The sequence below is a fragment of the Arachis hypogaea genome, chromosome 1, assembly GCF_003086295.3.
Source record: "Arachis hypogaea cultivar Tifrunner chromosome 1, arahy.Tifrunner.gnm2.J5K5, whole genome shotgun sequence".
Taxonomy (NCBI): domain Eukaryota; kingdom Viridiplantae; phylum Streptophyta; class Magnoliopsida; order Fabales; family Fabaceae; genus Arachis; species Arachis hypogaea.
Genome location: NC_092036.1, coordinates 109,465,739 through 109,491,581, shown reverse-complemented (window position 1 = coordinate 109,491,581; position 25,843 = coordinate 109,465,739). Strand labels below are relative to the sequence as shown.

Below are 25,843 nucleotides of genomic sequence, written 5' to 3'. Positions count from 1 at the left end.
CCCCAAATTTTATTATACCAAGATATCAAACTACTACAAGTTATTCAAACGAGGAAAAATCTATCAAGCTACCTAATTAAAGATGGGTTTGATTTTAATTATTGGTAGTGGAAAATATTTTATACAGTTATTTAATTATAAAAAAATCTTAAATAATTTTTATAATTATTTTAAAAGATAATGAAATTTTTTATAAAAAGATATATTTTTTAACTTTTGATTTTTATTTTTATGATTGATTAATTTTTTTGTTAATATTTTTCATCTGTTTAATGGAATAAGTCTATATGGTACGTTATACTATTAATTTATCTATTAAAAATCAATTAAGATTAACAAATTTTTTTTTGTTAGAAGTTTCATTGTCTTTTAAGAATAATTATCAAGACGGATTAATTTTTATTTTTATTTTTTTATTTTTTTAAATATATTAGCTAAATTTACTATGTAAAACTAAGAAATGTTAATAAATTTTAAATTATTTTTATTTATAAAAATTAACTAAAAAATATATTAGTGATTAACGTGTCATACAAGTATGTTTTGAAGAGAAATTATTGACAGATGAACTAATCAATCTCATGAAGTTAAATATCAAGGGTCGAAAAGAATTTTTTTTTGGGGCCTCACAGTCCTTCGAATAAATTATCAGAGACCCGATTAGGTATTCACTCTTAATTATATCTGTTAATTTAGATGATTACTTATAAGAAGACATACAATATAAAAGGTCACTATTTTTATTAAGGCAATGTTATGTAATTGTATTTTTTTGTTCACGGTATTTTTTAATTCGACAAATCAAGGACTAATTCATCGCAAATCTAAATTCTATATAAATGTATATACTTGTAAAACTGCTTTATATTAAGAGTATATTAAAATTAAACTTATTATAAATTAAGAAAAAGAAATTAAATTATGCACTTAGAAAAATTTATGTAACAATAATGCGCCATGTTTATGTCTTTTATTTCGAGGGTAATCGTAAAATATAATTAGCAAACCAATATAGGTAATAAAATTTGGAGAAATATAATGTTATCCCAACAGTTCAGTTAAAAAAATCACGGATTTTTTTTTTTAAAAAAAAAAGGGTAGATATACTCCTATTTTGTCTAATTCTAAGATTCTTTTTTTTTTTTTTCATGTACAGCGAATGCACTTTTTTCTGATCTTTTTTCCTTTTCATAGTTACCTAGCACAATAGGTTTTTTAAATTGAGTTCCTGGTGACATATCATTTTTTAGAAAGAAACTATTATAACTGTTGATCTCTTTCTTTCTTAAGAAAAAATAAACTCAAGCTAATGGGGTTAATAAATTGGAACGTGCGTAAGCATATCCTTTTTTAGACAAATCAATTAGGTATCTGATTCATCAGATGAGTAAATGTTTTGGCTTAAGTGCTTTTAGAATAATTGTTTTGTTTGGCTTATAATAATGCGTTAAGGACGAAAAATTGGATTCTTTCCCTAAATATATTATAATAAAAAATTTTTCATATACATATGAAAATTAACTATTAATATAAATTAATTATTATATATTTATATATATTAACTTATACATTTTAGTAATTAAATAATCAGTCGTTAAAATAATTAAATTTATTATAATTGACAAATAATCAAATTTATTAATAATATTATAAAATGTTTTAGAAGATATCAAATACATATTTTATATATACATTTATAAAAGTATAATTTCTCTATCTTCATTTAAAGGTCTCGAATTTGAATCTCACTCTTAATTTTAAAAAAATGAAAAAGTATAGGGTACCAATATATTATCTGCCAACTTATTGCTAATAATAATTAATTATTATATTTTAAATATATATATAAAGAGACACATCCAAAAAATATATCTATAAAGATACTTCTATTAAACACAATTATAAAAAAAGATTTTTATTAGACACATCTATAAAAACACATCTATTAAACACAGTTATAAATAAGAGTTGATAGATATTGGTAAAAATACTGTTGGTAACATAGCGGGATTGTTAATATATATATATATATATATATATATATATATATATATATATATATATATATATATATATATATATATATATATATATATATATATGCATAGCATTTATTAATTATTGATTTTTTATACACACTTAACCTATTTGTAATACATCGTAATCCCTGACTCGGTTAGAATGGAATAAAAAGCAATAAACAAAGCTTTAGAAAAGGTACTGCATTACACCTCTATAGTATGTATATGGAGATATTTGTAATAAAAAAAATATTAGTAAAAAATTATTAAAATTTATTATTTTTGTTTTTATTTAATGTATTTTGTAATAAATAAATATTAAATAAGATAAATTTAAATTATTTGAACTGATTTTTTTTATTTTTTTAATATTACTGAATTGATTTTTTTGTTTTTCTAATATTATCGCGGACATATACAAATATATATAATTTAATTTTAATGTCTTATTAATATAAAATAATTTTATATATGCATTTAAGTATATAACACCACACGAGTAAAAATAATTATTTTTTATATTGACATTTTATATTAATCACGTGAATAATCATCATCTAAAATAACAGATATAATTATATAATTGTATAAAATATTTTACATATATATCAAAATTAAACTTATATATATATATATATATATATATGAGCAAACAACAATTAAATACTTGCTTGCTGGTCCAAATGGTTATACAAACTACCGAAAGTGGAAAATAATGCTAATATATTGGCCTACTAAAAACTCTTCGTTGCAAATTAATTATAGTTAGTTTACGTACATCTTTAACGTAGCGTTTGTTTTGAGGTATTGGAATAGAGGTAAAAAGATTGAGATACAGTATCATATTTATTAGTTCAGAGATTAGTACTAAAATTTCTATTTCTGTCTCTAAAATTTCAGTATTTCAGTACCTCCAAAAAGTAGGGACACAAAAAATTGAAATTTTTAGAAACGGAGACTGAAATTTTAATAACATTTTATATCTAAAATACCCTCATTTTAATTAATTAATTCTAATTTTATTCTTTTTGTAAATTAAATTAGAGTTTTATTCTTGTTTCAATTTTTATCTCTCACTTTACACCAAACAAAATATTAAAATTTATTTCGCTTTCTGTCTCTTAATCTCTATCTTTTAGTCTCAATTTTTCGATCTCTGTCTCTTTATCAAACGCTACCTAATTTATCTAGAGCTAAGACTAAAGAGTGACCAGACGATGCAGCAATCTGGCTTCAATGAAGTCTCCACCAAACATCAAGATGCTCTCAGCTGTTTGTTTGGAAAAACTCTACTTTTTAATTTGGATGCCCAGCAATTCTTTATTTGCCTTTGAGATTGGTGCATGTTTTGTCCAACACAGGGATATGTTCTCCCTTCCTAGGTTGCTAGCTAGGTGTTTAACATTATTAGAGAGATAATTATTTATATATTTTTTTAATTATTAATTTAAATTTTTAAAAATAATTTTATAATATAATATCAAAATTTGTATAACCTAAAAAGTTATAATTCGATCCTTGTTAATTTTTAAAAAGATAATTTTAGCATAACACCAATAACAAAAAAATACAAAAATATTTATACTATTTTTTTTATTAGTTTAAATTTTTTTAAAAATAATTTTATAGCATAATTGATATAAAAAATTCTTATAAAAAAATCTGTTAAAAAATATAATTATTATTAAATTTTTGAGAATGAAACCATTTCGTTTCCTTCTAAACATCAAGCTAGGAATTTATGTTGTAATTTTAATTTTTTTTATTTTAATATATTTCATACAAATTTAAAATATTGTGAGGTCTCATGTAGTCAATTTATTATATTTTTCAACTAGCTTCTTCTTTTTAATTTTGGTATAAATTTTAGAGCTAGTAATAAATAAGGTAAAATAGAATTATGAATTAAAAAATAAAAATATCTCTAAAATTCAATTCTATATCTTATCTGTTAAAATTTCTTAATTCAAATTCTATTTGCATCCTAAAGACCTATATCCGATCCTACTTGATTTGATCCAAAAGAAACATTAAAAAAAAAAAAACACAATTTCTAATCATACAATATTTAATAAACATACTAGTTAGTAATATAAAAATTATCAAATTAAGTCTATATTAAAATTAAAAGTAATAAATCATAATTAAATCTACGTTAAAATTATAAATAACACAAATATCAATTCATCACCAAGTTCTTATTAAAAAAATAGCACAAACAACAATAAAATGATTGGACTAGTAATTTGAAGAAATTATACAAAGGAGCATGGGTGTATCCAAACCTCACCATTCATAGTATATAAAATGGGTAACACTACAGTACAGAGCTAATATACAGATATTTTTTTTGGTATACTAATTTTGAGACATGTGTTTCTGCTATTTTTTATAACAATCAAAGCTGCTAACCCATAACTTGTTAAAAGGTTGGCTTGGCTGGTCAGTTATATAAGGCTTTTATATTTTAAATTATGTAACATTCTATCCGTAAATGTCTTATTACTTTCTTTGAGTGGTTAGATTCAGGATCCAAATATTAAATAAAATATTTATTTTTCTTTAACTATTGTTAAATAAATTATAAAATCTTAAATAATCATGGTCATATCCTATATTATCTGGAATAATAATAATAATAATAATAATAATAATAATAATAATAATAATAATAAAAAACTATTTTTATGTGATTTTATATTAATATATAATATTATATATTTAATATTTTTATGAGTGTAAGTTATTTTCAGTTAAAATTTAATTAATTCTATTTATCAGGTTATTCATATACTCAATTATTTATATATCACATTGTTCTCACGAGGATTAACGGATTAAGCAAGTAATGATTAATTGATTATTCTAGTTAGACGATTTAAGTTTGGATGATGAACAATTGGAATATAAGCTGAAATTTAAATGACTTAAGAAATAAGTAAATGAAAACAATAAATGACTTGAATGTAAATGATAGAAATGTAAATAACTGAAATTTAATACAAATATAAATAACCGGAATATAAATGACAAGAATTAAAGAGACAAAAATGTAAATTATTCGAATGTAAATGACAAGAATTATAGAGAATAAAGACAATAGTAAAATACAAGAATTGATTAACGTAATTGTGTATCAATTAAACACAATTAAAATAAGATAAGAAAAAATTAGCTACTCATAACTCAAAATCAAAATTAATTTTATTTTGATTGTTTTAGTTCTTAAAATTGAAGATCAAAATAAAAATCGTTCCTAACTTTATTGACACAAAGAGAGCCACACCTTCAATAGTAAAATAATGGATTCATATTTCTTTCCGATTTTAAGCTTACGTTTATTAAGAGTCTCCAAATTAGAGTCTCTGCAAGGAATAAAGCATCCATCGCCACTATGAAAACTTGTCCTCCATACCAATGGGATTGAATAATACCGTAGCACAAATGTGGATAATGGCATAACCTGACAAAACAGTTTTGTGCACGACTTCAAGTTTGAGTCGATAATATTGTTGTCATCAACAGCCACACGAATCAAGCATCTTGAAGAATAATTAAAGAAAGTAACGCGCATTTGACTGCGAAGGCGAGAGCAAGTTGCGACGTTGCGAGATTGAGGGCGAGGTGTGAGCGCAAGGCGCAGCAAGGGCGAGTGCAAGACTCGGCAAGGGCGAGACTTCTCTCTCTCTCTCTCTGAAGGAAATGTGAGTGAGAAGAAGAAGAATAGAGTTGTAATGGAGATTTAACGGTATAATTGTTCGAATGACGATTTTAATACTAAATAAAACGTTAGGGACGATTTTAAATAGAAAATAAGGTTAAAGACAATTTTTTATTTTAACCCTAAACTTTAAGGACTAAAACAGTATTTATTTCCATGTTAAACTTAAAATAAGAGCATGAAATTTTTTATACAAAATTACTAGTAAAAATACTTAAAAAATTAATTCACATTTAAAAAAAATATTAGTAGTTGATAACATAGATATATAAAGTTTTAATTTTTAAAATAGAAATTAATAAAGATACAACGATGCTATGTGAACATACAAAAATGAGTTACTTGCATAAAATACATATTAAAGTATAAAATAGGAATAAGTACTGTTTTGATCCCTAAGGTTTAGAGTCAAAATCAAAGAAACAGGTAAATGTAATAAAACTAATTATAATTAATTATGTTGTTTCATTCTTGGCTGATTATTAGTTGGTTCCATATACTTTTCCTTAATTTTAACGCCGTATTCTTTAATATTAATGAGAACATTGTTTATATTTTGTTTATATCAAAGAGCCCTTTGTCAAGTCCATCAAGCCTCACCTAATTCTTTGTACAGTTGCAGCTCCATTACATTACAAGCCACCCACCCCTAAAACAGCCTCGGCTCAGTTGCTCCTTCACAAGGAAAATACTGCCATGTGTCATTTATCCGTTAAAGAAACGAGAATCTCTTTATCTCTGTACCAAAATAAGCTCTGTACGCTATAATTTCCCATATAAAATACACTAACATATTAGAAGTGCTGCAGGTAGATTGGTAGGATTAGACTTATATCCATACCCTACTCAACCTGCGATTCAACTCGCTCCACCTTTAATGTTATTCAACCTCGTAGTAAGCTGTGTTATTATGAACCCTACTTACAGCGAATTAAATTGTCAATTCTATTCAAGCAAATTAAATTAAATTAGGTATCTACAGATAAAATTAATTTTGTTAGCCCTAAATATAACTGATTATAGATTTTTGTATACCATAAAACACTGATAAGTGCATCGCGTCGTATCAAATAATAAACTCAGGTGAATGAGTGTCGATCCCACGAAGATTAAGAATTAAATAAATAATAGTTAATTAATTATTCTAATCAGACAATTAAAATGTGAATTTTGAAAACTTTGAAATATAAACAACAATGAAATAAAGGCAAGGCAATAAGTAATGTAAAGATAATATGATTGAAAGAGTTAAGGTTTTGAAGATGTTAAAACTTTTGGATTAATATTTTTTACTTTTCACCTTAATCATGTAAAGATACTTCTAAGACAAATCATTAGTAATTAAACCTCAATCTCTTTGGTGATTTAATTTATCTTTAACCTAATTAATTGCTAATTCTTTAGTCAATTATTTAATAAAAGAGTTGAAGAATGCCCACTGATTTATAAAAGGGGTAAGTACGATTTTGGTCTCTAAAATTTAGTACCAGAATCGAAATCGTCCCTCTTGTATTTTTAGATTTAAAATCGTCATTATCGTTTTTTTTCGTATTAAAATCGTCCTTTTTATTTTTTTAGACAAAAATACCCTTCCCTTTCCCCTTTTCCCCTCCTCCTCCCCCTCCCCCCACCCCGGTTCCGGTTCTCCCCTTCCCCCCAACCCCGTCTCCCCCTCCCCCTCCCCCTCCTCGTCACCATCTCCCCTTCCCCCTTCCCCCACCCCGTCACCCCCTCCCCTCCCTTCCCCCTTACCCTTTTCCTCCCTCCTCCCGGACGCATTTTCCCTCCCCTCTCCACAACACGTTTTTTTTTATATTTTTTTTATTTTATAACTTTTTTATTAAAATAGGGGTAGTTTAGGAATAATATAAAAATTTTATTAAAAAGAACGATTTTAATACGAAAAAAAACGTTAAGGATGATTTTAATACGAAAATTAGATGAGGGACGGTTTTGATTCTGGCGTTAAACTTTAGGGACCAAAACCATACTTACCTCTTTATAAAACCACACAATTCATAAGAATCTCCCTTAATTGCTTTTATGTCACTTATCAATCTAGTTTCAAAACTTAAGAATGATGAGAATCAGTTTTCAAGTTAATTCAATTAATCAACTTTTTTAAAAAATTAAAAGAATTCAAATTTGAGAAGAATTGTTTTTCAACATATTAAAATCCTTTAAGATGAAGAACGAAAATTTTTTCTTAAGAAATAATCAATTGTATAAATTAAAGGTAGAAAAGTTAATGTATTAAACCATGGAATTTACAGAGCTCCTAACTTTAACCGATGAGAATTAAAAAATCATGTTGTTCAGAGAATCATTAAGAAATTAAAATGGTAAATTTTATAAGAAGAGAAAATAAGAGAAGAGAGAGAAAACCCCCTTCTGTGTGAATGATCTCACTTATTTATACTAAAATTTTTACTAATTCAAATTCGAATTCAAATTCTAAAACTAATCTTATCTTAACCTTTAAATTTTAAAAATCTAAATAATATTTTTTCTAATAAAAAATAAATTCAAATATAAATTAAATACACGAAACTTCATTGCTGAGGACGTGGGGACTACCTGGGTGCAGGAACTGGCGCCAAACTTGAAGTTCGTTTGGCGCCAAAATTGCTTCGCGGACTGGTGCTAAACGCCAATGTCACGGTGTTTAGCGCCATGATACCAGAGAGAAAGTATGACTCATTATATATTGTTGGAAACCTCTGAAAGTTAGCTTTCTAATGACACTGAAACCGCGTCATTTGAACCTTTGTATCTCAGGTTATGCTTGTTAGAGTGTGAAGAGGTCAGGATTAACAGCATCCATGGATTTTCTTTACTTGTTTTTAATTTTTGGTTCTTCCTTATACTTTTATTTTTTTTTTCTAAAATTTTTCTACAAGAATAATGAAATTAAAAAAATTAAAGTACTAATATAGGATAGTCTTAATAATCATATAATTATCAAGCAAAAGTTATGAATTTTCTATAAAAAATACCAAAAAATAATGCTTAAGATACTCATGCATCAATAACTATTTTGAATATTTTTCTGTTAAATTGACTACATGACACCTATTAATATTTGAAGTTATATTAATTTTTCTCGAAGAAACTAAACATAATTTTTAGAAATTATTCCTCTTAATTTCATTGACATAACAAAGGAAAACAAAACATGATGTGGAACACTTATAGTAACATTTGGGAGGTTCAACTTGAGTTTAATATAATTGGCTTCAGGTGTGTCCTATGTGATGGATTGGTGAAAAGAAAACTTAGAAACCTAACTAGCTACCTTTTTTATTATCATCATTTTTTATTTTTCTCCATTATTAGTACGCCCTATACTTAGCACCTAGTAATTGTGGTATACAACACAAGCCAAATTTAAAGAAAATTAAATTGAACATTTTGAGGTACAAACATAAAGTTAAAAACCATATATACTAATACTAGCAACGAAAACATGAAAAAAATATTTGGCATTTATTATTGGTTAAGCCAATTAAGCGTATGTATATTTTTGTGGCTGTAGAGAAGAGAAGATAGTAGTAGTAGAGTATAGTACACCAAGGAATACAGATATTATAAATAAAGAAGAGATAGAAGAAGAAAGCACCACTACTAATAAAAGCAGGAGGGAAACCCTTTATTATTTCTACTTATATTTGTTGAATTGCACTACTACTACTACTATTGTTGTTTTATCCCTTTTGGTACCCCTAGCATAGAGGGCTTTTAAGAAAGGACTCTCTTCACTTAACCAATAGAGGAAAGAGAGGAGTTGAAGACATGGGAAGGGGTAAGGTTGAGTTGAAGAGGATAGAGAACAAGATCAATAGGCAAGTTACATTTGCAAAGAGGAGAAATGGTTTGCTCAAGAAGGCTTATGAACTCTCAGTTCTTTGTGATGCCGAAGTTGCCCTCATCATCTTCTCTAATCGCGGCAAACTCTACGAGTTTAGCAGCACTTCTAGGTATATATATACTTTCTAATTTTGTTTATACATATGTAATTCATTATTACTAGAATAGTTATCGATTTTTTGAAAATAAAAAAATAATTTTTTTTTTAAATTAAACAAAATCTTGAGATGTATCCCTTAATTATTTTTGGAATGTTTTAGTGTGTGCCTAAATGTTTGTGCATAAACTAAGTTGCAAAAGAATGTTCTTTTATCTACAAGTGTTTTTGTTTTGGTCATTTTTGTGCAAGATCTGTGTGTTCTTTTACTCAACTTAACTACTTGCTGTTTTTGAATATAATCAAGAACCAAAAACTATGTGTGAAGTGTGTTCAAGTTCCGATCTTTCCAGTTTTTTTTCACTTTTTTTTTCAAGAATTTAGATTTAAAAAAATTGACAAATGAAATTGTTAGATATTTCTAGTTTTTACCCCTTTGATGAAGATCTGAAATCATTGAAAACTTTGCTTTATTTAAAGATGAGTCATGTTCTTGAAATAGCTAGGGTTACAAACATACTTTTCTGGACACCAGGTGTATGTAGTAATATAATGGTGTATGTTACAATAATTGATTTTTCTTCTTTCTTTCATATTTTTTCAAAAAAAATAAAAATAAAAATTTTGCTCAATAATGTATGTTCGCTGAATTTAAAGGTCAATCCTCTCATTTTGTTCTCCCAAGTTTATTAAACTTGTTTGGAAATTTTCTATTCATTCGGATAAAATCAGGAACTAATTAATTCATTATTTAACCCTTGACCTTAGCTTGAAAATAGTAATCCATCTGTTTTGATTTTAAGTTTTTTTTTTCTTTAAAAAACAAAACACTGCATCTAATAAGAGTTTGATTAATGGCTTTTTTTTCTTTCTCTCTTGTTCCTCTTCATTTTTTTTAAAAAAAATAATAAAAGAAAACCATATACTAAAATTCTATCATTTAGATCCTCTAAAACTTTTGGCCAGGTTAATCAAATTTTACAGAATATTTTTGTATTCAATTCCTTATTAAGATAAAAACCGGGAATTATAATTTATAACCCTCACAAAACCATCCGTTTTGAGTTTCTAACTTTTAGTGTGTTATTTTCTTAGTCAAGAAAAGTTTCACTAAATTAAATGTGATTATTATAAATAAATTATTTATTAATTAAGAATGGAGGGTTTACTGTTATGATTTTGGTGTCAGATAGATGGGATGTTTGATATGATAAAACCTGTTTTAGGTTTCTAAAGCTGCAAAAATTACCGGCAATCCTTTAAACCGTTGTTTAATAGTTGTATTTGGTTTTTCATATACAACTACTACTACCACCTTGTCCTCATCAGGTTTTGCAGTGAAGCACTACAGAGTACACAAGACTATTATGTGCACCTTTCAATAATGTTTGTCTATAAATATTATAAATATAAGTATTTATTAAAAATCAATTTTTATGTATTTATATATAAATATATAATTTATTTTATATATTTTTAATGTATATTTTATATTTTATTAAAAATAATTATTTATATATTTTTTATCAATTTAAAGTTTTAAAAATGATATCATAAATAATGTCAAAACTTCTATTTTTAAAATGTTGAGTTTGAATCTTATAAGTTTTTATTAAAAGAAAATTTTTTGATATAAGATAAATAAAAAAATATACAAATTAAAAATTGTATGATGATAATATTTTAATATTTATTTTTTACAAATAATTAAATTTAATGATTAATTTTCAAAACATAATTGACACATATTATAATCCAAGTCAATACATTGTTTTTACTTACTAGAATACTAGCAATTATTATTATTATTATTATTTGTCTTGATCTAATGAAGTCTATTTGTAAATGCAGTTGTCAGGGTGTTCGTTAAATACTCAGTTTTTGTTTATATTTACATATTATCATCTTCGTATTGACCATTGGATCATTATAGGTTCTCTCTAAAACGTTACCTATGTTCGGTTAATTGGTGGTACCATAGAAGGTTGTTATTATTGTCAACTGTTAAAACTTAAAAAGTATACATAGGTTAAGTGCTAAACTTGCTTTCGTAGCTTAGTTCTTTAACTTTAATATGCCATTATTATAACAATAATCTTCACAGTCATGATCCCAAATATTGTTGCACCTCTAACTTAGACATATAAAATCTAGTTTTATATTTTCCGAAAAGATTAATATATAAAACATTTTTGTATACAACTATTTTATAAAAGGTTAGCATTGTTAAATAATTAAAAAATGTTATTTTAATTTTAGCATTATTATTTTTAAAATATCATAGCCAACTGTAACATAAGTCTACTAGTATATATATATATATATATATATATATATATATATATATATATATATAGATAGATATATACAATCATTTTAAGGTTGAGTTTGTATAACTTGCTTCTTTCAAACGAAGAATTGCAGTAAACTTTATGCAGAAAGTTGTGAGATCGCAACATCCCTTAATTACCATCAGTCCATCATGTGGAAATATTGCCATAAATTAATTACACATTGATTGAAGCTTAGCTTTAGGTTGAGTTCACTTATTTAATTAAATGTTGATAAGGTTTAAGTAATGTTACCTATTTTAATCTTTTTATGAACTAAATCTAACTAAATTAAATAATAAAACTTATAATAATTTTAGCTATGGTTTTCATTCTGTGAGACCAACTTTATAACTAAAATAATTAGTTAAAAATAGTTAGAATTTATTTTATTTGACAATCACTAATTTTTATAATAATTAATGAATAATAAATAAAATAAATTATAATTTTTTTCTCTAATATTACCAATCAACATGTTAATGTGTCATATATATTTGTACACATTCACGTCAAAACTAAGTTTGTAAATTTATAAATTAGTAATTGTGTATTAGATAGACTAAGTGTGTGTATATATTGTGAATATATATTGACCAAAAGATTAAAGATAAACTGTTAAACTCTAGTTTATAGTAAAATTATTTATTTCAAAAATATAATTATTTATATATTTTTATTTATCTATAGTTTAAATGCTTAGGATAAATAATAATTTATGACATAATATTAAAATTTTTATATATAAGAGCCTTGTACAATTCTGGTTTAGTTTAAAAAATAGTTACAGGAATTCGACTATATTTTTATATTGGTTGTCAAAAACCTAACACAATCATCCTCCTTTATTATCTGGACTTAAGACCGATTATGTACCGCAAGTGTAACATAAACAGAGTTAGTTTAAAAAATAGTAATTTAAAAAAAAAAGGTGGCATACAAAAGATAAGTTAGTGTCTAATATTTTATTTTTAAAAAAATAGTATGGTAAAGAAATTACATCATTCAAAAGACAAAAAGAGTAATTTGTTATTTTATTTATTAAAAATTAGTTTGTTTTTTGCTATTTGAAAATAATATAACTAAGTTTTAGAGTGATTTATGTGTCACAGCATGATGAGAACTCTGGAGAAGTATCACAAGTATAGTTACAGTGCTCTCGAGTCTGGTCGACCAATCAGTGACACGCAGGTAATCAACTACTTCCTCACAAACATTATTACATACATTTTGTTACAAACTTGTATGTGAAATTCTGATTTGTGATGAGTTGGGTGACAGACAAATTACGAGGATTATAAGAGACTAAAAGACAATGTAGAAGCTCTCCAACGTTCTCAGAGGTATAATATAAATAGGGTAATGTTAGGTAAATAAAAAAAAATGGCCAAAACTTACTTTATTTAGCATTTATTAATTGTTACGATAATTAATGAATGCTAAAAAAACAAGTTATGGTTGTTTTTGACTTATTTTCTTTGATTATCAAACACCGTAACAACATTTAATAAATAAGGTCATATATATGTATGTGTTAATAATAATTATTATTAAAAAGGAACCTACTGGGGGAAGATCTTGCTCAAATGAATACAACTGAGCTGGACCAGCTTGAGAATCAACTTGAGGTAGCACTCAAGAATATTAGGTCAACTAAGGTATTCATCGTTCCAATTCTTTAATTGGACTAATGTCATCATAACATATTCACATTTAATAATTAAGCTTGCAATGCTGTTATGTTTAAATATATAGTTAGTAGACTTGAATTTCTTTTATTTACTGCTGGCTAGGTTGGATATCTAGTCTATCTTTAAAGTTTTGCAGGTATTTAATTTCCTGATTATTTTGGTTTCTTCTCTAAATAATTCTTTTCTATATTTTTTTAGACTCAGTTTATGCTTGACCAACTTGCTGATCTTCAGAACCGGGTATGTGTTATTGGTTTAATTTCTCTTTTTTCTTAATATTAGACAAGTTATGTACTTGCAATAATACTCCTTTTTTATACACTTCCCACTTTTAAATATAAAAAAAAACTATAATTGAAAACATAAAAAATAAATGTATACTATTTTCTAAATAAAAAAGTCAATAGGTTAAGATATAACAAAAAATAGTGTAAGTATTACTTCTGAATGTTAGAGTTGCTTATAGGTGTCAAACAAGTTGGTTTGGTCCATTTAGGCCTGCTTGACTAATTATATTATGTATATGTGTCTCTAAAATGAAAGCTTAGTCCATTTATTTTTTATTTAAATAGGCAGTTTTTTATTAAAGAATAAAAAATGGGCTAAAATAACTTAAGATACTTTGGTTAAAATATGAGATATTTGGATTAAATTATTAAAAACATTATTAAAATATGAAAAAATAATTAAAGGAGTTAAACAAATAGGGTCATTCTATTTATTTTATGAGTTAATGAAGTTAAACTCGTTAAAAATTTAGATATTTAAAATGTAAAATAAATCAGTTCGACAAACTCAACTTATTTTAACCGTTATAAATTTAAGTCATAATTTATTGACACCTTTAATTTTACTGAGTGTGATGCAGGAAATGGCGCTTGTTGAAACAAATAATGTGCTAAGGAGTAAGGTAACACATTGATTTTAACAAACAAGAATATGATTAGGAAATGAGTAATGAGTAGTGTTATGACAGGTGGAAGCTAAGGTAGTGAATGTTATGTCATACATAGAATCATTCTGAATTATTTGTAACTGAAAGTGAAAGAGATAGATAGATAGATGAGAAGCTAAGGTAGTTGTCGGTTGATACTGATGAGAATTGAAAATGCATGATTCTGTTTAGATGAAACAGTTAGAAGAACTGAATAATCACTCATCAGAAGTGGCTTTGGAAGACGTGGGCCCCACCATTCACTACAACCGCTTTCCTTCTCAATCAGATCACCCATTTTTCCAACCTGTTCTAGGAGTTAATTCCAACTTGCAAATTGGGTATGTAAATTCTTCTCTCTCTCTCTCTCTATCAGAATTTTATCATGGTTATAACTTATAAAAACTGAATTCAATTCCCTAATTTGGCTCCATTAAGTGATAATTGCTTAGTAAATTAGCTCAGTTTAAGGTAAAATTTATTTATTAACGAACTGATTAAAAATTACAAAAAAATTGCCAAAAATTGAGTTAATAGATCAAATTGGTGCAGTTTTTAATAATTAATCAATTTAAAATAATAAATTATAAAATATTATATATTTTATATACAAATATATTATTTTATTATATTCGGTTCAACTCTAATTACACTTCGTTTGAATTTTTTAACTTTTAAATTTTTAATTTTATCGGTTTGATTTTTATAACTCTAATGTTTACATATACTCGCTTAAAATTTAAGATAAACTATTCTTAAGTTTTCAAAAATTAGATTAATAAAATATTATTTTAATCGTTGTATGTCTTAATTTTATCTTTAATATTTAAAATATTTTATTTTTATCTTAAATATTTTTTTCCTCTAATCAAATTAATTTTTTTAAAATACTATTTTCTTTCTATTTATTTTTTTTCTATTCTTCTATTAATTTCACTCTTTATTCACTGCAACTTCCACTATGACCAATATAATTACTATTTTTGTTAATTAAATGGGAAAAAAATAGTATTTTTTAAAAAAAAAATATTTTAATTTGATCAAATAACTAAAATAAGATGTTTGAAATAAATATAAGATATTTCAAATATTAAAAATGAAACTAACACTTAATTGATACATTAGAGACTAAAACAGTGATTTACCTACATTATATTATTATACAGGATATAATAAATTACTTTTGATTTGTTAAGTCCATGATTTTAAACTATGCATGGCTGTGATTTGTTAAAATGTGAAAATTAATATATATATATATATATATATATATATATATATATATATATATATATATATATATAATATTGATGAAGTCTAAATTTTTTTTTGGTGACTGATGAAGTCTAAATTGACATTTAGTTATGAGTATAAAAAAATTATCTAAAATAAAATCGTTTGGTATTAACTAAAAATTTTCATTCGAGAGAGTCCAATATAATATAGTAAGTGTTTACATTTCGGTCAAATTTCTTATCACCTAACTAACTTTTTAAATAATTTATTTTTTATAATATTTTTTTTATCAAAATGGGACTTATGTTAAAAAAAATTAACCTAAATACAAACTAACCAGGATAATACAATCTTTCTCTCGTCTTCGAAAAAGATGTTAGTTTTTTTTTCTTTTGGTATTGAGATGTTAGTTATTTCTCGAAAAGTTTATCCGAAAATGAAAAATTTTTAATGTTTAAACAAAAAATAAAAACCGGCCCAACATCTGAGTGTGCTTGTTGGGATGCTAGTGCTGTATAACCTGAAATTTAAGTGGAAAATTAATGTATATTTTTACAAATAAAAGATTTAGTACACATAATATTTTACAAAATAAATATTATCACTTTTAGTTTAATAATACCACCTTTTTTTTAAATTATATTAATATACAATAAAAAATTATAGATAGATTGATATTATTAAAAGAGGAGTGCTAGGGCGAGTAAGTTTTGTGATTTGTAGCCATTAATTAACTATCATTGGTAATTTTAATGGTGTGAGATTACTCATTTTATTTTTACTAGTTAAATGCTAACCAGATTTTAATAAAACGGCTGATCCCCTACATTTTTTCCTTATTAAAAATATGAACAATGATATTATTCCCAACATTATATGAGTTTAATTGTAATTAAGAATAACTTATCGTTAAATTTATCCCCTTTTTTTTTCTATATTATTACAGATACAATCAAAGCATTCATCATGATGTGAACGTTGGAGCTTCATCCTTAACTATGCAGGGATTCGTCTCTGGGTGGATGCTTTGACTACATTAATGGCTGGAGTTAATTGCATTCCACAAAGACCAAATGCAGTATTTAGGAATGGAATTAATGATTCTACCATATTTATCCTCAACTTATATATTTTTTTTTTCCGTTTTTTGCTTTCCCTACGCACACTATTAATTATTTACAAAATGTTTTAAATAAATGAAAATTGTTAGTATATATATCCTACCAAAATACGAGAATCCTAGAACGTTGTATAATTAATTGTATTATTTGAAGTTAACACTTGTAAGCTCGCTTTTTTAATGTTAATTAAGTTTTCTAAAGTTAAGATGCACCTTGCTTTCATTGATTTATATATTATTATAGATAATGTTTGGGAGATAATAACTAAAATTATTTATTTAATTTAATATTTATTATATATATATAATACTTTTTTTTGTTGACTTGGAGATAAAAAAAAAAAAACATAAGTCAATTCACATGACAAAGGATTTATTTATATTACAAAAATGTTACTTATCCTTTAAAATTCAGTGTTTGTTAAGCTTTTTTTAAGAATTTAATTAATTTGAATATCTATTTTCACATACTACCGTGCACGGTACCACCAATGTTGTAAAATTTAAGGCCTAAGAATCTTTATGAAGATAAAAAGGTAGTGACGATATGATTTCATGAAGATATTATTGATATAGCCCAAGAATTGAAATCTGTGGATGTTACTAAGCTTGTGATGATAATGTTCCCTCAGTTGGGCTGACCATTGATTTTTCTCAAGCATCTGACACTTCATATCATAGAGGGATACATTATTTCTGATTTCCCTTCATCCTCGTAATTCTGCTAAATAATTCCATGATATTTTTTTTGAGATATTATAACAAGTCCCAGTTTAAAAATATCTTAAAGATATTATTTTCTCATGTTAGATTCATTACAATCAAGTTTTTTTCAAACAATTAGAATCAGTTAGTTATATCAGGAATGTATATCTAATATATTTTCAAATTTTTAAAAAATTGATATTGTTACATGTAGTATTTTTTAAAAATATCTTCTCCTAAATGTCTTTTCTTAATCCTTCAAAAGTAAATAGTAAAAAATTGCACTTTACAATTGAAAAATAAAAGAAAGAATTCATTCCTATGAATATGAGAAATGATGACATAAAATAACTTTTAGAATTTGTCCATACTATGCTTCAAAGAGTGTAATAATATTTTTTGAAAATTTTTATGTAGTTAATATATTAAAATTTAAGATTTCTAATAATTTTTTGTAAAATATTTTTTTATGATATTCTTAACTAATATTTTTAAAAATTAATTTTAATTAATCGAATAGTCAATTCACTTGTTTATTTAAATAAGTGTCAAAAATTTGAAGATTATCTTGTATATATAAGAGTCTATAAGTTAGTAATATATCCTTAAATGAAGTTAATTAACTCTAGAAAGCAAATCTAAAAAATATCATAGAAAAAACAGCTAATATCTTTAAGACAGATATTAATAAATTCTATTATTTTTTGACCTTCTAACTCTGAAAAAGGTTGGCTAATCTTTTTAGATATGAAAAAAGATTATTGTGTGTAATTCATCCTAATAGTTAATTTGTGAGTTTTTCTTTGATATGAATTTAATTTTTTTAATTTTAAATAATAAATCGAATCCTCAAATTTAAAAATTAATAAAATTTGTAGCGAAATCGGAGAGTCAAATTAAATTTCTTAAGTTCACAAATCTAAGGATCCAATTTGTATTGAAATAATTTGTTTTTCATTCTGAAATAAATCAAAAAATCTGATTTGTATATTTAAAAAATTAATATTAAAATACAAATATGAGGATCAAATTTGTATGTTTAAAAAAATTTAAAATAAAAAATCTAGTCCTCAAATTTGTATGTTAAATAAAAAAAATAAAAATTACGAATCTAACCCTTAGATTTATACTCTGCATATAAAAAAAATACATCGAGTCTTCACATTATTTTTTTTAGTCAATACAAGTATACAACACAGAACACATACCCACCCCACTTACATACTCTCTTTTTCATCAAAAGAAATTCAAACCTATGTGACATTTTTAAGAGGCAAATGTATTTACTATGGGGACAAAACACCATTGAAAACCTAACAGAAATTATTTTCTTTATGGAGGAACTGGTGGTGTATTGGTGGAATATTGGCCAAGAAGAAAAATTACTGATGGGTGGAGCTCACCCTCAACACGCCGGGGGCGTGGTGACTGAGCCGGAGACAGACGTGGCGGCACGCCCTCAACACGCCAGGGGCGTGCTGACTCACCACGCAGGGGGCGTGGTACTGGTGGCTTCGCGGAGTTTCGATGCTACACCACGCGGGGGCGTGTTGCAGGCCTGCCTGCATGCAGGGGACAGCCCCCCACCCCGGGAACCAACGCCAATGTTGAACTTCATGTATATATGCACTCCTCTTCGTGCTCTTCTTCTCCCATTTTATCATACACAAAAATAAGAGAGAAGGAAAGTGCTGAAGCGTGTTTCCAGTAGCTGCTGAACCCAAAAAAAAGAGAGAAAAAAAGAAAGTAGTGTGTCTGTGCAAGTGTATAGGCATTAGTGAGGAGAGTGTAGTGAGTAGTAGTTATAGGGTGAAGAAAAAAATTATTAGTTTAAGAGATTAAAAAAAATGGTACGTAATTATATGGCGCTCGAAGAACATATTATCAACTATTTGGATCATCCTATTTATGTAAGTTGACAAATTTTAATTTTTTTATGTATTTAAAATTTATTTTTTATGTATTTATATTTTTTAATGTATATGTATTTTGTAATGTGAATATTATTTTGTGTATTTTATAAAGATTTTAGCAATATAATAATAATTTTTATGAAATAAACGTTAATAATAATATTAATAATAATATGTAATTTTTTAATAATTTATTTTTTAACATAAATATGTGTATATTAATAAAGAAATAATATTATAATAAATTAAATATGTAAAATGTATAAAATATATTTAATACATAAATATTATAATAAATAAAGAATTTAAATTTTGAATAAGTAAATAAATAAATAAGTTATGTTAAATATTTTAATAAATAAGATATTAAAATAAAAATGTGAATGTTTATTAAGATATTTATAAGGATTATTATTTAATTAATGTAACATACATCTTTGTTGATGCAGCCTAACAGGAATTTATTGGTGCGTAAACTGGATCCGCCACAGACGTGGAATCCGATGGTGGAGAACTACTTACGTGCCACCGGATTCTACCACGTCTCTAGAATTGGAGTCATAAGAGGATTTCACCCCATGTTAGCTGCTCTGGTTTAAAGGTGGAGGCTTGAGACCCACACCTTTGTATTGCCGATCGGTGAGGTTACAGTGACATTAGAGGATGTTGCTCATGTATGATTGGTTTGACTACTCCAGCGACGGACACGGAGATCAGCAACTACAGCATTGGACCGACGCTGGTTTGGGTGGCTGGTCAGATTTCAGTGGTATCCCTTCGCCATCAGTGCCGGCTGATCCACGTAGGGCATCAGTCGATATGGGACATGTTTTGCGGGGTCGTACTTCCGACCACACGTCAGAGAATGCGTCATGTGATAGTGGTTTTATCCAGCGTCAGCGTGCATACGCAGTTGTTGACACGTTCATCCCTGGTCCATCCGCTCCAGCTGAGGCAGGCGGGTCGGCCGCTCTGACAGAGGCAGGCGGGTCAACCGCTCCTACAGAGGCAGGCGGTTCGGGAGCTCCGGGGGTGGATGACTCAGTTCGAGGTCACCCATATGACCTACGGACGGAGCAAAATCCACCTGATAGGTATACTCCATCGCGGTTAGAGACGGGCATTATGCGTAAGGGACTGCACTGGTTCGTTGGAAAGAAGTGAGCTTCGTGTTTAATGTTCGGTTTGTTAACTTATGTAAATCGTGTTTAATGTTTGTTTTATTAACTTATGTAATCAGTTAATGTTTGTTTTGTTAACATATGTAAATCGTGTTTAATGTTTGTTTTATTAACTTATGTAATCAGTTAATGACAATGTTAAGCGACCATTTTAATATCAATGGATAGACTTCAATTGAAAAATACAAACACGTCTAATTTCAAAAGCATCGACTAACAAAATGCAAATTAAAAAATAAAAACATGACAATATTAAACTACGAAGCAGCACCACTCGGTCCAGCACGCTGAGGACACCTACTCCGACTATTACCCTGAGCACCACAGAGACGGCATATTCGAGGACCACGCATGTCGCGTGAGTCCATTTCATTCAAGTATCGGGTCAGTTTGGGCCTTCCTTTAGACGTTCGCCTCAGCGCGGGATTAGCAACCAATGTGGGTCCCTCATAAGCAGGCCATGTATCGGGATCACCTAATGGTGTGAACTCAAACCTATATACTTTACGAACCTCCGTCATCTTGTACACATCATGCACATACAACTGCCAATCGAGACGCTGGTTAGCACAGCAAGCAATAACATGGCGACATGGTATTCGTTCAACCTGAAAGTGCCCGCAGTCACACCTCCTTCGCGCAAGATCAACAACTAACACCTTTTCTGTAGTCATTTTGCGCACCTCAAACACCTCATTTCGTCTATCAAAGCGGTGCATAACTATATTCCCAGCTTGTTGCATACTCACTTCTATCCGCTGTTGCGCAAATGCGGAGTACGTATATCCAGCATGCTTGCGTTCGTGAGTCTCGGCACTCTTCTGCGTAAAAAGTTTATTTAACCTATAATATGTTGCTCGGACCAGCGCCAATACAGGTAGATTACGGACACCCTTCAACACTGAGTTAATGCACTCGACAAGGTTCGTTGTCATATGGTCCCATCGATGTCCCTCGTCGAATGCCAATACCCAATGTCTGAGTCCAATGGCATCGCACCACCTGGCATATGCCTCGCCTCGCTCTTCCAACCTCTTATAGTTGATATTGTACTCCTCCACCGTTCTTGAATACCTTATGTTGACAACAAGCTTTTCAAGTGAGGGACTTTGAATGCCCTTAGGAAGTTACTGCCTATGTGTCTTATACAAAACATCCACCATGCTCTTGGAGGTTGCCAGTCGCCACCGGGACGATTTACTGCTGCCCGTATTGACTCATGTCGGTCTGAGATCATACCCACGCCGTCTTTTCTAACAACATACATTCGCAGATTCCTGAGAAAGAAGTGCCACGCATCAGCTGTCTCCCCTTCCACCAAGGCAAAGGCGATAGGCACAATGTTCTGGTTCCCATCTTGTGCAACAGCGACTAGAAGTGTACCTTTGTATTTTCCGTATAGGTGTGTGCCGTCAACCTGAACCATGGGCTTGCAATGCCTGAATGCCCTAATGCATGGATTGAAACTCCAAAATACACGATGAAGTATTTTTACACCTTGCGCCTCCTCATTCCCGTTGTACAGTGGTCGTGTTTCTATTTGGACAACTGAACCAGGCATCTTCTGCACCATGACCGAGAGCCACCATGGCAAGGCTTGGTAAGAATCCTCCCAACCACCGAAAATGTTGGCTATGGACTTTTGCTTTGCCAACCAAGCCTTTCGGTAACTGATGGTATAGTTGAACCTTGACTGGACTTCCACAATTATAGATTTCACCTTGATGGACGGGTCCGACTCGACCAATGGCCTTATAGCATCGGCAACTGTATCTGAGTCCAACTTGGAATGATCTTGTGAAATCGTTCCGATCGTGCACGTGTGCCTACCGTTGTATCTTCGTATCTCCCAACAACCTTTTTTCCGTATCAAGCTAGCTCGGATAAGCCAGTCACATCCACGCCCGTACATATTGCATTTTGCATAGAACGTCTGTGGCTCAGACTCATACACCTCATAGTCAACTCCTCTAGCAATAGTGAAACTTCTAATCGCTGCGATGACCGACTTTCTAGAACTGTATTCCATTCCAATCTGGAACTCCCCGTCCTCAGCATCGGCAACGCCTATGTCAACAAAATTAAAAAATAGTAAAAAAATTTAAAGTTAAAATTTATAATACATATCTTTACTAACATTTTAAGAATATTCAGCTATTTTAATTTTTAGCGGTTCGATTAGACCGGTTTACCGAGTTTGACCGATTTTCATCAGTTCATTTTTGGTTTGACCGATTCATACCGGATCATTTCCTTATTCGGTTTAATTAACCTCCCGGACCGATTTTACGTTTGGTTCACCGATTTTCGGATCGAACCGGCCGGTCTGATCCGGTCCGCTCCGGTTATGACAACACTGTTTATTGCTCAATCAAACGTATAAACTAACAAAAACTTATTATTTAGTCACCACGTACCTATGTTTGTATATTCCGGAAACTCGGGGGCATGCATGGCCTCGAGATCCAACTCACGCATAAAAGGTGGAACGTCCATCGGTTGACTGCTCGGCGGACGAACCACTACATTCTCTGCTGCTACCTCAACTACCACATCACCATCCTCATCTTCGCCGCCGGCCTCATAAGTGGCTTCGAAGTCCTCTTCGCTGTCACTATTCATACCTTCGTACACTGCACCTCTATCATCATGTATATCTATATCATTCTGAACCGCCACTGCCGCTACAGTTTCATACTCAACGTACACCTCAATCTGTGGGTGTTGCATCTGAGTCTGCCGATGAATTTGAAACATGTTCTACATACTCGTTTCATCAGTGATCGGCATGACATCAAACTATATTATACCACCAAAAACTACAATCAGATTCCAGTACAGAATTCTGCTCACTCTTATTAACGTACTGTTCTCCATGCTTTTACAGAGGCCATTCTGCAGCTCCATTAACGTCATCGTGCATAGAACCACAAATGAAAACGGATTCTGGGACACAAACCTCACTCCCTCATGAGTATTATGTATTATCTCACCGTTGCTATACATTACCAAGTTTGCGGTGCCCTCCATTGCACTAACAATAGCCTCAAAGAACACTCAAATCTTCTTCAGCATGCAAATGCTTTCGAGCTTTGCCTTATATAGAGAGGTGCACTTAACACACCCCCCACGTGCTGCTTGCCTCAGCCAATCACGCTTTGACACGTGTCAGAACGCCCCACGTGCTCATTCAGCACGCCCCCCACGTGCCACCTCAGCACGCCCCCCACGTGCTTCCCCACCTATCAAGTGTTGCCACGTCAGCACGCCCCCTGCGTGATTTCCCGTCTGATCCATCCATGTATCGCCACGTCAGCACGCCCCCTGCGTGCTGCCTTGTTGGCACAACCACATCTATACACGTGGCTTCCACGCCCCCCACGTGGTTCAGGCAACACGCCTCCTGCGTGTTGCACTACCATCTGATACGTTCACATACTTGTAATACACACAGTATACCCATTTTCAGCCAATACACCAAAATTTTTCCCATAACTAAATTAATGAGCCCAAAACCTAACACTAAAATTAAAAAGCAAAAAAGGTTTGTTCTAAACACAAACAATTGATAGGACTGTGGAACTTTTTTTTTTTGGGTCAAAGGACTGTGGAAACTTTAAAGTCAAAAGGAAAAAGCAGCAGGCCAATATTATGGGTTCGGCCTCAGACCTTGGGGCCTTAATTAGTAATGAAATGAATGCCTTTTGGTAAACACACCCGACAGACACACTCAAATATGTAATCCAAAAAGAATATTCTGTTCATATCAAATATTTTTTTATGTTTTTATTTTTAATCATAATCTCCATTTTGTTTCTCTTTTTTTATCACATTCAGTTCCCTTCTCCCTTTAAATGTCATTTCGGGATACAAATGCTATGCCTATGCTGAATTAAAAGTTTACGCGCACATGAAACGTATTGAATAAAATAATATTAAACAAACTAAAGGTTTTCACTAAAATCATAAAAAGTTATGCATTTGTAGCAAGTAGCAACATGGAGTTTGATTGAACAACAATAATGTTTACATTTTACAACACAAACCATTTTAATTTATTGTGTTTATATTATGTTCAGCGACGTAAGAAGACAGAGTGGGGCAGCTGTCGTCCCCAAATAGATTGATCATTGATTAGGGATTCATCATTGAAGGTAATTATTTGAATTATATTATTTGTATTATAAATTTATTGTATTATATTATTTTATTTTAGCGTTGAGCACGAAAACCTAAACCGGCTAAACGCGAAAGCAACAAGGCAACAACACCCAAGACAACTACATAACAAGGGTGTTAATATTTATTTATTTTTCTTTAAAATAAAGCAAAACCGATGGTAAATTACACAAACTAAATTAGTCCCTATTTTTTATTTTAAAAAAAGTATATCTTTTATATTTTTAGATTCACTAAAAAAATTAATAAGCACTAAGTTTGAGAATAAGGACTTACACTACCAAGTACTCTCTGGTAGAATTTTTTTAGAAGAGCAATTTTTTTTTATTGGTGACTCTGTGACTACAAGATGCATACATTGTATGACAGAAAAGGAGAGAATTGATGGAAAATAATGTGATAATTTTGAAAAAGATGATTGTGAGGACCTGCAATTTGATTCAAACGATATCAGGATAGAATTGGAGAATTATGGAAGAAGTCTGATAGAACGGCTAATAGTAGACACTACCTTCTCAGTTGGTCCTATAAAAGCAGTCTTATGAACAATATGGGAGAGACCTGAGGGGTTTAGAGTTATAGGCCATAGTGATAACACGTTTTTGTTTTTTTTTTTTTTTTTTACAAAGAAACAAATGCTTTTAGAATTGAACGTGGATCACCATGGTTATTCAAAAACTTTATCATTCATCCTAGGCGATGAAAGGAAGGAATGGTAATAGAAGAGGAAGATTATTCGCATGTACCTATTTAGATTCAAATTGGGGGTCTTCCAAAACACTGTAAAACCCTAAAATTTGGACAAAAATTAGACAAGCAACTTGAAAAGGTGTTAGAGATTGACTTTT

The 25,843-nt window shown here is 29.1% G+C and overlaps 2 protein-coding genes across 2 annotated transcripts; one reads left to right on the top strand and one right to left on the bottom strand.

The window, feature by feature from the left end:
• Positions 1–9,311: 9,311 nt before the first annotated feature.
• Positions 9,312–17,185, top strand: LOC112709342 (MADS-box protein J2). Its single transcript, XM_025761235.3, has 8 exons — positions 9,312–9,719; positions 13,149–13,227; positions 13,318–13,379; positions 13,595–13,694; positions 13,926–13,967; positions 14,596–14,637; positions 14,854–15,002; positions 16,844–17,185. The coding sequence occupies exons 1-8, from the start codon at positions 9,535–9,537 to the stop codon at positions 16,926–16,928; spliced, it is 744 nt and encodes a 247-aa protein (XP_025617020.1). The 5' UTR covers positions 9,312–9,534; the 3' UTR covers positions 16,929–17,185.
• A 3,888-nt stretch (positions 17,186–21,073) lies between these two features.
• LOC112772183 (uncharacterized) lies at positions 21,074–23,573 on the bottom strand. The gene is made up of 3 exons (XM_025817105.1): positions 23,234–23,573; positions 21,977–22,883; positions 21,074–21,890 (listed from the first exon to the last, which is right to left on the bottom strand). The coding sequence occupies exons 1-3, from the start codon at positions 23,571–23,573 to the stop codon at positions 21,074–21,076; spliced, it is 2,064 nt and encodes a 687-aa protein (XP_025672890.1).
• Between the last annotated feature and the right edge of the window lie 2,270 nt (positions 23,574–25,843).

Bases quoted from the DNA above. Each gene is read 5' to 3' on its own strand.
- LOC112709342 (XM_025761235.3), top strand. From the start codon at position 9,535: ATGGGAAGGGGTAAGGTTGAGTTGAAGAGGATAGAGAACAAGATCAAT. The intron at 13,380-13,594 runs GTATAATATAAA...ATTATTAAAAAG, and splicing joins GCTCTCCAACGTTCTCAGAG to GAACCTACTGGGGGAAGATC. The intron at 15,003-16,843 runs GTATGTAAATTC...ATATTATTACAG, and splicing joins AATTCCAACTTGCAAATTGG to ATACAATCAAAGCATTCATC.
- LOC112772183 (XM_025817105.1), bottom strand. From the start codon at position 23,573: ATGTTTCAAATTCATCGGCAGACTCAGATGCAACACCCACAGATTGAG. The intron at 22,884-23,233 runs GTACGTGGTGAC...TTGTTGACATAG, and splicing joins TCCGGAATATACAAACATAG to GCGTTGCCGATGCTGAGGAC. The intron at 21,891-21,976 runs GTGGATGTTTTG...TGTCAACATAAG, and splicing joins TGGCAACCTCCAAGAGCATG to GTATTCAAGAACGGTGGAGG.